Consider the following 14,145-nt stretch of genomic DNA (forward strand, 5'->3'; position numbering starts at 1 on the left):
CCATGGCAGGATTTGAACCCACAGCCTTTTGGCTGGAGAGCAAATACGCTATCCACTCGGCCAACCAGGCTGGCATTGATGAATTTTCCCCACGATAAATTGTCCTCGCAATGAATTGTCTCCGCGATTAATTTTCCATAATGAATTGTCTGTGAACCGTCTAAATCCCAGTGCAATTATGGCAGTATTACTATCCTCCAGGAACATCAAAAAAACCTGTCTTATATGACTGGGAATTATCTGAAAAGACTACCAAAGTACATAAATATAATCTGCACATCACTTTTAAATGACATATCAAACTTTCTATTCTCTCTATCTCTCTCTCTCTTTCTCCAGAAAGGTTATAGATATATTTAAAGTGACTAATTCAACTAGGTGAGTATAATACTGGATAGCTGCACTGCTAAGAGGTTTGTCATGTTATTTCTTTGGGAAAAAAGACCCAGAGTCAAATTTCACAATAAGCTGGTGTTAATTTAGTTCTCCTTTGTCCAAGGGAGAAACAAAAAAAAAAATGGAGATAATAGGAAAAGGTCCTACTTTTCCATGTTAGAAACATATACTATTACAGCATAATGGCCTGGATGGCCGAGTGGTTAGCGTATCCACTCTCCAGCCAAAAGGCTGTGGGTTCGACTCCCGTCATGGGCATAGATGTTTGTGATTGTCTGTAGAAATACTAGTGATGGTGGTGGGCGGCAGATCGCGTTCGTTGGTAGAGACAGAGAGCTGTAGAGTAGGTGCCCTCTCTCGATGAATCTTTGGACTCCCAGGAGGTGTCAGGTAATAATAATAATAATAATAATAATAATAATAATGAGTTTAATACAGCTTATGATATTAAATAAAAAAAAGTAGTAAAGAGCTTTTTTCGTGACATCAAGAAAGAAATCTAGCATTGGTTCTTATTTGGTGTTTACATTATACATGAACTTGACACAATAACTAGTATTAAATGGAATTCAGAAGCAAGGACATACTTAGAAAACATATAAAAGGTTTTTCTATGTTTCCTGCAGTCCCACAGAAATATGGAAAATCAGTCTTTTAATCTCATGACCAAGGGGGAAAAACAGATTTCTGTAGAATAATTTTTTTTTATTAGATCCAAAAATGAAAAGCAATTGCAATAACTTATTTGATTTTATTAAATTATTAGATTAAATAAATAATGATAACATTTATATCAGAGAAGCACAATATTTACCCAAGGAAGTGGGTATTGAAGGCATATCTCCCATGGCACAATCAGGACAGGACACTGTACTTCTGATAGAACAATATGAGCAGCTTCTGGATCAGTGGCAAAATTAAATTCTGCTGCTGGCAATGCATTACCTCTTCCTGAAATTTAGAGAATATTCATATATAATCAATCAAATAATACTGGAATAATTTAAGATGATCTCAAACACTTATTTCAGTAAGAACAGGACTAACAAGTGCTGAAGCACGTAGTACAAAAAAATCACGTACCCTTGGTTGACACTTGCTACCAAGTTCTGAAATACCTCTGAAGCATGCCAACACCAGAAATGTTTTCTGGGAACGGAAGAACATGGATTTCCATGGTCACACCATTGCACAGAAACCCTAACATCAGCAAAGGGCAATGCCAATGCATTCTCTGGAGTGAATCACCCTTCACCATCCAGCAGTCCAACAGACGAGTCTGGGTTTGGCAGATAATAGGAGAACACTACCTGGCCAAATCATTGTTTAGGTTTTTTTTTTTTTTTTTACATGGTTCAGACTGTGTCTTCTAGTTCAATGATGGAGAATCTTAATGCTGCAGTCTATAACATTCTAGACAATTCTGTGCTTCCAACTTTATGATAAAAGTATGGCGAATGCTCTTTCCTGTACCAACACAAAAATGTTAGAACTGAGCTTGACCACATACACAACACTTTCCTCTCCAATGGCTACAGCGATCACAGCATTAAAAAAATAATCAGTTCCTCCCGCATTTCCCGGTCTTCTCTTCAAAAAGAGTTTAGAAAAGCCGTCACCATACCCTACATCCATGGCACATCTGAAAAAATAGCCCAGATTTTAAAAAAGTACAACCTACACACAGCATTCAAGCCCCACCGCAAACTTGCTACCCTCATCCACTCTACAAAAGATCAGCTCCCTCCTCTCTCAGTGCCTGGAGTCTATAAAGTACCCTATTCCTGTAAACTGGCATACTTTGGACAGACAGGCAGATCAGCTACTATCCACCTGGAGGAACATAAGTCATACATCTGCAAGCATGACTATGGTCAGTCAGGCCTGGCTGACCATGTCTTGGATACAACCCACAGAATCTCATGGAAAAAAACAACCATGCTCCACCACAACAAATTCAAAAGAGAAAGACTATTCTTAGAATCAGCAGCAGCTCTCAGGAATCAACCAAATCTTAACAAATATGATTGCATTAAGCTTCCTAAGATTTGGGAAACACTTATCACCAGAGGTCCCACTTTACATTCCAGGCCACCTATAACCGCCCTTAGAGGGCGCTCCACCTAGATAGGACTTTAGTGTCACCCACGTGGTTGGGCTTAGTATTGTTTGTTATGTTTTTATGTTACATTCGTTTTTTTGTAATCCCTGAAGATGTCTCATTGACTGAGATGAAATATAGGAAGAATTAAATTCTGTTTTTAATCCTTTCTGAGTGCTGGATACAATCCATTAACCTCCAACATGATGTCCTCACAGCACTTAAGCCTCTACACACGGACAATAATGTTCCTGTCTACAAAGTGACATCTGTGCAGGAATGGTTTGATGATATGGATGTGTTGAAGAACTTGACTGGCCTGCATAAATCCCTGATCTCAATTCTGTCAAAAACCTGATGAAATAGAACACTGACTGCAAGCCCAACCGAACTGCCTGACATCAGTGAAGGAAGAAACTCTTCTGGAAATATGAAAGGAAATGACTGCAGCAACATACTAAAATCAAGTAAAAAGCCTTTCCAGAAGATTGGAGGTTATAGCAGCAAAGGGTGGACCAACTCCATAATGATAATGCCTTTCATATTATAGTAAGAATTGGGATGAGCAGGCCTCTGAATATTTTGATAGAAAGCGTAAATCTAATGTGAAATTGTATATCTTATTTTGATACTGGTTTAATATCACCTTCTTTAACAATGTGATCTATATACAGATTATAAATAAAAGTAGAAAAGCATACAACCTTACACTACATTTGATTTAACATCAGGTGTAAGGTTCTCTATCTGACTGCTAATTTACAATGTAAAAGATGGATTGACCTGTTTCCCAGTAGTTGAAATACTACCATGTGCCAGTAAAACATCTGAAATCTATTGCAAACCATTAAAATTACTTCTTCTTCTTGCTTTAAGTGTCAGCCTTGTTGTATCTCCAATACTTCAATGCAGACAGTCTATCCATCACTTTTTTTGGTCTATCATCTGGTCTTTTCATATTTGGTTTCCAGTCTCTGGCTAGTTTAACTATTCTTTTTGGGTCCATTTCATTAAAATGTTGATATGCATTTATAGGTTGTAATTGACATTCTTCATAAATCTTTTCGTTTTGTTAACTATATTTTTTAATGTTTTCATTTTACATGTTGTATTTATCTGTTCTATGTTTGATGTTTCTATTCTTGTTTCACATACATATGTCAGTATTGGTTGGACTACTGATTTATATATTCTTACTTTTATTTCTTTTATTAGATTTTTATTTTTCTATATACAGTAATTAAATTTAGACATTCTGATATTTTAGTTACCTTCAGAGATTGTTCTTTTATTTCATCCTGTGTTATATTTTCACTGTTCACAGTTATTCCTAGGTATTTAAATTTCATGACTTGTTCCAGTTTTTTTTCTATTTAGTTCTAATTTACATCTAATTGGTTATTTTGCAATTACCGTTTCTCTGTTGACATTTGTATGTTAAAACTGCTGCATATCTGTTGGAGTTTTAATAATTGCTTTTGGAAATCATGCAAAAATATTGACTTAAATTGCCTAAAGGACTTACAACACCTACAGTTTACTCAGGATTACTGGTGAGGAGATCAAGAGTGTTGCAAGAGTGATTAAAATTATAAGCCATCTTGAAGGCTCATGAAAAGTTTGTGTATGATGACTTTAATGGTGATGGCAAATGCTTCTATCTTCTAAATCAATATTTTTGAGGAAAGGAAGCTAGATGAGATTTGCAAACATTAAAATCATTGAGGAACATGGTTTTAATGTTTATTATGAGTTAGATTTTTTAAAGTTAAAGGAAGAAAACTGTCTTCGTCATCATCAAAGTACTACATGATTAAGTTTACATTATCACTCATGCTCTATAAACAATTTTTTTCCAATTAATTTTTTATTATATGTCATCATGCTGTTATTATCAGATCTTATATTTTAGCTTCTAAGGTACCTAACTGCTCAATCCACCTAGATCTTGGGTTTTCTTTGGGTGTTTTTCTCTCATCAAATGTCTCCTTTGAAAACCTCTTCCATATCTGTTTAATTGACCATTTCTCACGACACATTAAACCATCCTTCAGTACTTAATTCAATTCTAAAAGATGACTTACAACTTAAGTCTAGGCTTTATATATATATATATAATATCCTATTTACATCACATTATTATAGAGTTATGAACTTCTCTTGGAACCTTATCATATTCCATTCCTGATCTATTTCCATTTTGGCAAAAATTGAACAGATTCTTGTCATATTCCCATAATTTCTCCACTACTTGTCTTAAAGTAAAAATCTGCTCAAATAAACACAGTTTATTCGAGCAGATTTATTCTGAACTAGTGTGAAGATATCACTGTCAAACAACAAAATCAACAAGACTTTTCTTCTTTCAATCTCTCAATGTTTGATCCATGGCCTGAACAGAAATCTAGTAAGCACTTACTATTATTATAAACTTTGCTCTTTTTTTAAATGTTCTCAGAACAGTTCTATATGCAGGGATTGAAAAATGTGTTCATCTGCTTGTCAGTGATGAGTGGGAATTTTTAGTTGATGAGTCAAAAAATCAGAAGTTTTTCAGTTTAATCATTAGTTTTATTTATGTAATGTGATTTTATTAATGTTTTAATTTGTAATTTTTTTTTTTTTTTGTATGTTTGCCTCTTATCACATCTACTGGGAAATGCTAATCATTAAGAATACTTGTTTTGTTGATTATTACTGATTTGGTTTTAATGGTTCGTTGGGTTATAGTTTATTAGTGCAAGGACAGCAAAGTCATACTGCACCATGTGAATGTTACAGCAGTACACAAGGTAATAATAATTAGAGGTAAATTAGTAAACAATATATATGTATAAAAATTAAGTTAAGCAATGCAGTATTTATAAATAAATAAAATTTATATGTAAAACTGCATTGTTTAACTTAATGAAATTGGCGAGACATCATACTTTTCACTCTGACTTGGAAAGTTCGCCTGGAGAGAAAGTTTTTAATAAATACAGGAAGATGTCCTATGAGACCTAGGTTATAGAGGTCTTTTAATATGACATACCTCTAGGCTGTGTCAAAAGCTTCCATGTCAAAGAACACTGAAACTAGATGTTCTTGCTTCAGAAATGCATCTCTTATAAGTTTCTAAATGGGCTAAATTGTACAAAGTTGAATGATGTCTATGAAGGCTACATTGCATATTGGACAGAAGACCAGTGCTTTCTAAATACCAGAGAAGTCCAGCATTAACCATTTTCTCCACTATCTTACAAAAAAGTAGCTGGTCAGAGCAATAGGTTGATAATTATTTGCTTGCATTGGATTCTCCTGGTTTTGGGATAGCAATGACAACTAACTTATGTCAAGAATCCGGAAACTCTTCCTCTGCAACTATTCTGCTGTATAGTTAGAGAAAGAGATCCAACAAAGATGATGGTAGATGTTTCATCATTTTATAATGGATGTCATCAGGCTCTATTGCAAAAGAGCTTTTCTTTTTTTACCTCCTTAACAAATGGTTGATTGTACAGCTCAAGCCCATTGGTAGAAAAATTTAACCTTTGTTTCTCTTGTTAAGCTTTCAATATTAAAAATTCCGGATGATATGAAACTGTTGTTGAGATTTTGGCAAAATTTTCTCCCAAAGCATCTGCAGTAGCTTTGGAATCAGCAACAACACATACATTATAGTCTAAGTTGGAAGTTTTTCCACTTGGTTATACTATAAATTAAAGATGCCAAGAAATTATATTCTTGGTTTAATCCTTTATCCAAGTAAGCAAACAAAGTTTGCACCTGAAGTAACTTAAGGACTGGGCAACTCGTATATATTTCCACTTTGATATCACTTCTGGGTCTGGTTCCCACTGATGAGACCTCAAATAAAGGTCGAAACCAATCTGGGTAGTGATCCTTCTCATAATGCATGGCATTATTATTATTATTAGACATCTCCAGGGAGTCCAAAGACTCATCGAGGGAGGGCACCTGCTCTACAACTCTGTCTCTGCCACTCAATCCACCAACTGACCACAACTACACCAACGCCATCTACTGCCGAACACCACCACTTCCAAAGACAATCACAAACATCCATGCCATGGCGGGATGTCCATAAGGATATTAAGGCAAGTGATGTGAAGTCATTAGCTTCTATATACAAGTTGCACAGTCCTGAAGTTACTTCAGAACTGGGAAACTCATGTTGTTTGCTTACACTTGAATAAAGAATTAAACCAAGAATATAATTTCTTGGCATCTTTAATTTATAGTATAAGCAAGTTGAAACACTTCCAACAACTATCTCTAATCCTGAGTATTTTAGTAATAAAGTGTGATACCTTTTGGCTACTCGTATATGGAAATATGACTTCTACATTACTTCAATTTTGGAATCACTTCTGGATCTGGCTCGCACTAATGAGACCTCAATAAAGGTTGAAATGGTCTGGGTAGTGACCCTTCCCATAATGCATATCATTATACATGTCCATAAGGATATGCAATTTGCATTAAGGGATACTAAGACAAGTGATGGGAAGTTATTAGCTTCTATATATGAGTTGCCCAGTTCTGAAGTTACTTCAGGTGCAGGGTTTGTTTGCTTACACTTGGATAAAGGATTAAACCAAGAAAATAATTTCTTGGCATCTTTAATTTATATTATAGTCTAAGGTAGACAAATAGTGTGTTCTGTATCTAACTTTCATTTTCCAGATTTTATTCCATACAATTTTGCACTGATTGTTCGAGTAATCAATGAGGTAAGCTAGATCCAAGAATGTTTTTGATTCTGACGTCTCACATAACACGTCTCACATAACATGCTTTCACCCAAGCATATTTAAAAGTTATTAAGTTTGATGCAGTGGGGTATCTCTGAAATATATCCCATGTTCTGTGTTGATCTTTTTTCACTTCCTGGCATTCTGGGTTCCACCAAGGCTTTGAATAGAGTGGAAATTGAGACGATGTTTTTGGAATTGAGGCTGTTGCTGCCTGGAGAATGTCTGTTACATGGTTTACTGCTTCATTGATAGGTGTTTGATTGACACTGTACCAGCATTAAATTTTGCAGGATGGGACAAAATATTCCAGTCAGCCTGATCCATTTTCCATATGGGTATCCAACATCTATGATTGTAAGCTTGAGCTGATTGTAAGATTGACTGCAGAATATGAGTGGGTAGGCATATGGAAGAAAGTACTGAGTCTATTATTCAAAAGAAATCATTACTGTCAAGGATTCGTTCACTAATACAACCTCATCAATAATACTACCCCACAGAGTGTTATCGTGCCCATTAAAGTCACTCATAAGAAGTATGGGTTCAGACAATTGCAAGATAAACTATTAAGATAAATTTTACTTAACTCAGCATCTGGTGGTAAATAAATTGAATATACCATAACAAGAAATCCCATGGATAAGAGAATTGCTACTGCTTACAGAGCATTAATAAGCCGGACATGATTGAAAGGAGTATGACTGCCCACTAGGATAACTACTCCTCCATGAGCAGGACCATCTCCAGTTCTGTCCTTGCATACAACATTGAAATTCCTTAAGGTAGGGTCCTCACTGGATATGTTTCCTGCAGACAGAAACTGAAGGGATTGTATTTCTGCAGTAAAATCTTGATATTATTGAAATTCTGGCAAAACCCACAAGAGTTCCATTGTAAAAAATTTCCTATTGTTTTGGTTTTGTGGACTTGTCCAGTTTTTGGGAGGCTGAGAGCTTAACTTTTTCAGTGTTATATTTATCAACTGATTTTGTGAAGGGGATGGGGGGGGGGGGCTAGTGGTGTTTCTTTAAGTGATATCCCTACCATAATTTTTTTTTTTGACAAGTGGGTTCTTATCGAATGGAATCATTTTTGTTTCTTGAGTGAGACCATAGTTCATGTAATTGGTGTGCTCAACAGAAGCACTTTTGATCATAAAGTTCAGGTATGGTGAAATTATCAAATGGTGGAATGGACATATGTGTTTCAAATACTGTTGACATTTTCTTTGCTGCCACCCCACCTTCTCAGCATAAAAGGATCTCAGAACAGGTGTAGTAGTGGCTAACTTCCCTTTTGCATTCTGATATCATATATTTTGTTCTGTTTTATTTTTTTGCATTTCTTTTTTATCTTTCACTTCTGACATGCATGGGAGTAAGCTGGGTGATCTCCTTGACAGTTGGCACATTTAGTTTTCCTTTATGAGCAATATGTTATCATGCTCTACTACCACATCAGGTGAAGGTAGTAGAGCCACAACAGGCAGTTTGGGCATGCCCATATTTCTGACATTTAAAGCATCTTAGCAGATTAGGGATATACACTAACAGACAGTTGAGATATCCTGCTTTTACAGATATTGGAGGCTTAGGTGTATTATTAGCTTCTATATATGAGTTGTGAAGTAATGATAATGTTCCTGATTGAAACCAGGTGACCATCCTACTTATCAGGATGCACCTCACACCTGTAATTCCCTGATGTTTAAGCTCTGAAGATATCTCTTTATCAGGGATATCAAGGAAATCCCATTTCTGATCACTCTTCTACAAGAATTGAGTGCTTTATGAGGTATTACTGTGACTGGTATTTTACCCATTGATGTTGCTGACAAGATGTTTTCACAAGAATATCACCAGAATTTCTTAACAGTTGCAGGCAAGCCCACTAGCCAAATGATTCTGGCCAGGCCATCCAGGACCATCTGTCTTTCCAAAGCAGTGCAAGACTACCAGCATCCCCCCTTTCTGGATGTCCACAGGTCGCACCACATGACAAACACAGTGGCAGGCCATTGGATTCCAGTGATGGTGATTTGGAAAATAAAAGGGTGGGGGGTAGCAAAAAAAAAGACAGGATAGGTAGAACAAAGAATATGGAAAGAAAGCAAAGAAAACGAGGAAGATGGAAATGGGTCAGTACCATCACTAGGAGGTTCGCTCCACCATGAACAGATGCCCTACAGGGAGGGGAGGGAGTCTTAATGGAATACGACCGATGAAAGAATAGGATATTCTTACATCATTTTATCTTTAGAGCAGTGAAACTGTGTTCCTACAATGTTTGTAACTTGTATTAGATGCAGTTTCTGAAATAACCTTCACTGAATGAGGAAAATACTCATTTTATTAAATTTACTTAATTCATGAAGAGTTATGTTACTTTATCATTTGTAATATTATGTATCATATATTTTCTTGATTATATTATTCTGCAGTTTTCAGGTTCACTGTCATAATTCCTTTCTGATAATTTTTTATAAACATTTTTGTAGGGGTTCTACAAAAAAAGAAATTTTTTATGTAATGTTTGAGAGCATTCCATACTGCGAGGTAAGTGATTAAATTGTGACACAGTAACCTAAAATAGATAGCAGACAGCCATAATTCACTTATTTCTTACCCAGTGATGGAATATGCAGCATTTTTTCAGAAGTATTTATTTTCCCAAAAGTTTTTATATTTTTTAGGAAAATGTTCAACATTTTCCTGAAACCTTCTATGGTCCATTGGAAGGCCATAGAATATGGTCCATAAGGCCATAGAGCAAGGAATTGAGTCTAAGTCTGAATCACAATGCAGCAGAGGATTCAATAAGGTTTCTATTCTGCTTTTGTTTCCCTAAATAAATAAATAAAAAGCAGGGTTTATCAGTCATGTTTGGTAGATTTATTTGTTGTATTACTGAATTTTTAAATTTCTGGTTAGATAAAAACACAAACAAAGTTACTTTATACTCCAAGGATCTTCTACTCTATTAAGAAAATCCCACACACCACTGGACCATATATTTATGAAGTTTATCTGAATGCTTTAAATACAGTCACTTTATAGTATAAAAAATTCATACCTACAAAAAAACAGCTTGTTATTGTAAGTAGTTTGCTACAGTGCATTTCTTTTTGAATAGCATTGTAGTTCTGTGGCTTTGGTCAGGATTTTTCAGTAGTTTATTAGCGTGAGTTTGTAATAATGGTGTTTAGTATAGTGAAAGCCAACTGTATTATGAACAAATCGTAATTTTATTTGTGCTGTATCTATGTTATTACTAATATTTAAATAAAAACATAATATTAGAATACTGAAAAAGAAATTAATAAAAATAACTTATACCTTCTATATTTCCTCCCATAATAATTAATTCTTTTAAATTCTGTGTAAATGAGGAATCTAATCTCTGACAAAGAGCAAGATTTGTTAGAGGTGCTAAGGCAACAAATGTAATTGCATTAGGATTTTCTTTTACCAGCCTTAAAATAGCATTTGATGCATGCTCTTTTTCAAAGTTTGTGACATCACAAATAGGAAATAGTGAAGATACATCACCAAATCCATCATTTCCATGAGGAAGTTTTGCTTCATCAAAATAGTCATTAGCAATAAGAGGTTTATCACACCCTTTAAATACTGGTACCTAAAAAGGAAAAAAAAAAAGAATATAATTATTTTGAATTACAATTATTATTAATAGAATGCCTCCACAGAGCCCAGGACTCATTGTGAGAGGTGCATTCTAGCTCACACAATGCCTATCAAATAAATTCATTCACCACAAGAAAAAAAAAAATATGCTTCTCACCAGTGGCGGCCAGTGAAAATTTTAATTGAGGGTGCTGCATATACAAAATTAAAAAAAAAAAATTATATTTTTCCTAATCAGTAACCAATTTATTAATAAATAAATTTACATATTAAAAATTTGCTTTATTAAAAATATTTCACACTCTCCACGAAAAAACACCAATAATAAAAGTTTTGTATCTCACAGAAATAACGCGCTCATGCATACAATTTATCTGTAAGTGATACTGCCCAAATGACCAGTGTTGGAATCACTTGTAATGTGCAATGACAAACATAAATTAATATAGGCGAGTCTAGCTGCAATTGGCGTGATAATTCTGTCACCGTGTTAGATCACAGTGCATTTGTTTTGTGTAACGATAATTGAAAAAATATAATTCTTTTCATATTTCCAACAGTGACACTCATCATAATTCAGCCTTGTATCTATAATAAATAAATAATTATATATTATTTTAACAAAATAAAATAAGATTTACAAAAAATAGTTCACCCTCACCACGAACACGCACCAATAATAAAAGTTTCCTATCTCACAGAAATAACGCATGCAAGCATACGATACAATGTCCAAACGAGCAGTGTCGGAATCACTTGTAATATGCAATGAGAAGCGCAAAAGAATATCAGCGAGTCTAGCTGCAATTGGCCAAATGTGATAATTTCGACACTGCATTAAATCGCAGTGCATTTGTGTCATAATCTAAAGCATTAATTGAACAATTCAAATTATTAACTATTCAATCAATGTCAAAACATAAGATGTAACCTTTAACATGTTGTATTGCATTTATATAATGTTGTAAGCATTGTTATTATTTATAAACACAAACAAAATTTAATTTTTTCATTTTTTCCTTGGGAGTGTCGCAGTGCTTATGTACAAGCCGCCACTGCTTCTCACTCTGTTATTACAAAGAAAGAATGGTGTTGTGTGTAGATGACAGATTAAGTAGTGTAGACAGATTGGTGGAGAGCAGAGTGCCCTAACACGATGTAGATGGTATGAAAAACATTTCACTGTATATATATGCTGCAAAATTCCTTCACTTATGTCTCAATGTAAACCTTCTTTTCCATCTATATAAACTCTGAAATCCATGTCTCCTTAATCTATCCTCATAGTCAGAGTCTTGATATCGTCATATCCTCAGACCTTCAGCACTGTTTCTTGAAGATAACAATCTGACTTTGACAAAATCTAGATAATGATAACCAAATTATATCTCCTTTCTAAAAAACTAAGGAGAGTCAAAATATTTACATAAAAATTGATTAATTGCATATCCTGCCAATCCATGTTTTTTGAAGTACAAAGAATTCACACTGAAAGATTTTTAAAATAAAATCTTTCAGTGCAATAAAAAAAAAAAAAATTAAAATTAAATTAAGTTAAAATAAAATCTTTCTTAATAAAATAAAGAATTTTAAAATTATGTATTACAAAAACTAGAAGGGGGAATTATTCATCCACTTTGTAAATGATGGAAGGAAAGACTGTAATGCAGAATTTAAAAGAAGATTTCTCTACAGTTATGATGATATTACTGCAGTAGACTAAAATAACATTAACAAAATATACATGCTTTTGTGCAAAATGGTAGTTAATTACAAAAAGAAAGCAAGTTCTGTATTTGTAAAAATTCAATTCCTGGCTTATTTTTAAGAGATTCTTTAGAGATTATTTCATCAATTTGATCTTCTTGGCACATCATATTTAATTTTGATTCTCCAGCATATGTTATGCATCACTTCCCACACCTTTTTCATTTTAATGCTTGATTTAATCTGTCTAAACCATCATGTTGACAGATGTTGACTACTCATTCCTTTCTTCTTTTTTTTTTTTTAAAGACCTTGATTTCTTTCTCATAATCTGTTTTTCCTTTAGAGTGTCAGGACTGAATTTTAGAATTATTTATATCCAAGCTGTTTTGCCACAAAAGGTGGTATGTGATTTTAAAAATGACATTTCTAAACTGTGAAAAATTAAAATAAAATAAATTTGAAAATCTTATTTACAGTTATCCTTTCATTCAACAAAATTAAATGGTGAATAGTGATTATGTAAGAATTTTATGGAGTCAATAACTATTTAAGATAAAAACCTCATCATCATCATCAAATTCCTAACGTGTACCCTCAAAGGGTGTACAGGATATTATGATAGTACTACATGAAGAACTTACAACATTACTAACTTCCTATCAATAATTTTCCTCCAAATCAATCTGTTATCTGTCAAAACTCCAACATTATCAGATCTTATATTTCTATCTTCTAAGGCACTTTTTACTGTATCAATCCACCTATATCTTGATCTTACTTTGGGTCTTTTTCCTACCAACCTGGCAGAGAACACTTGTTTTGCTATTCTTTCCTCTCCCAATCTGTTTAAGTGACCATACCACCTGAGATTAGCTCTGATAACACATTCCTGGATGCTAATAATGTCGGATTCTTTCCTAATATCCTTGTTTTTAATATGATATTGCCATTGATGCTATCTGTTCATGTCCCTAATCTTTCTCGGGACTCACATCTGTGGTCTCTAATCTTTGATAATAATAAAATTCCAAGTTTCAACGTCCAAATTAAAGTTAACTTCAGGAATAAATACATCTATATAAAACTGCTACATTACAACTAGCAACATACTATTGTAAGCTACATTGTATCTAAAAGCTATTTAACCCACCTAGCATGACCTCTTGTTGTACAAAAAATAAAATAAATAAACAGAACAGATAAAATTAAATTAAAAGAATAATAGCTCACATACAATTCATATTTTAAAAAAAAGTAAGATTAATAATGCCTTTCCTCTTATTCTTATTTATAATATCTGGTTCTTATATCTCACTTTTAGTCTTGATACATCAAATTTCACTAGTTTGACTATAGTATTTAGCCTAGAGTCCTTTATATATATATATATATATTTCCCCTCCCCTTAAGAAAGGGAGAGAACTAGGATTTCCTGTTGGCTTTTGAACTTATTTTTACTTTCATGTTGTCATTATTTGATGTTAATTTTTGTTATGGAGATCAGTGTCACTGTGAGGTACTCTAGACAATCTCA

General features: G+C 33.9%; 1 protein-coding gene across 2 annotated transcripts in view; it reads right to left on the reverse strand.

The window, feature by feature from the left end:
* The window catches only part of LOC150095769 (nucleoside hydrolase-like), a 55,018-nt gene that overhangs the window by 16,326 nt on the left and 24,547 nt on the right, over positions 1-14,145 (reverse strand). For both annotated transcript variants that reach the window (XM_090410093.1, XM_090410094.1), the window contains exons 3-4: positions 10,593-10,893; positions 1,211-1,347 (exon numbers count right to left, since the gene is read on the reverse strand). In XM_090410093.1, the coding sequence (XP_090266219.1) occupies positions 1,211-1,347; positions 10,593-10,893 (438 nt within the window). The remainder of the gene's footprint in view (positions 1-1,210; positions 1,348-10,592; positions 10,894-14,145) is intronic.

This window comes from Typopeltis vanoorti, chromosome 20, assembly GCF_054136105.1.
Source record: "Typopeltis vanoorti isolate ZY-2024b chromosome 20, IOZ_Tvanoo_1.0, whole genome shotgun sequence".
Classification (NCBI taxonomy): domain Eukaryota; kingdom Metazoa; phylum Arthropoda; class Arachnida; order Uropygi; family Thelyphonidae; genus Typopeltis; species Typopeltis vanoorti.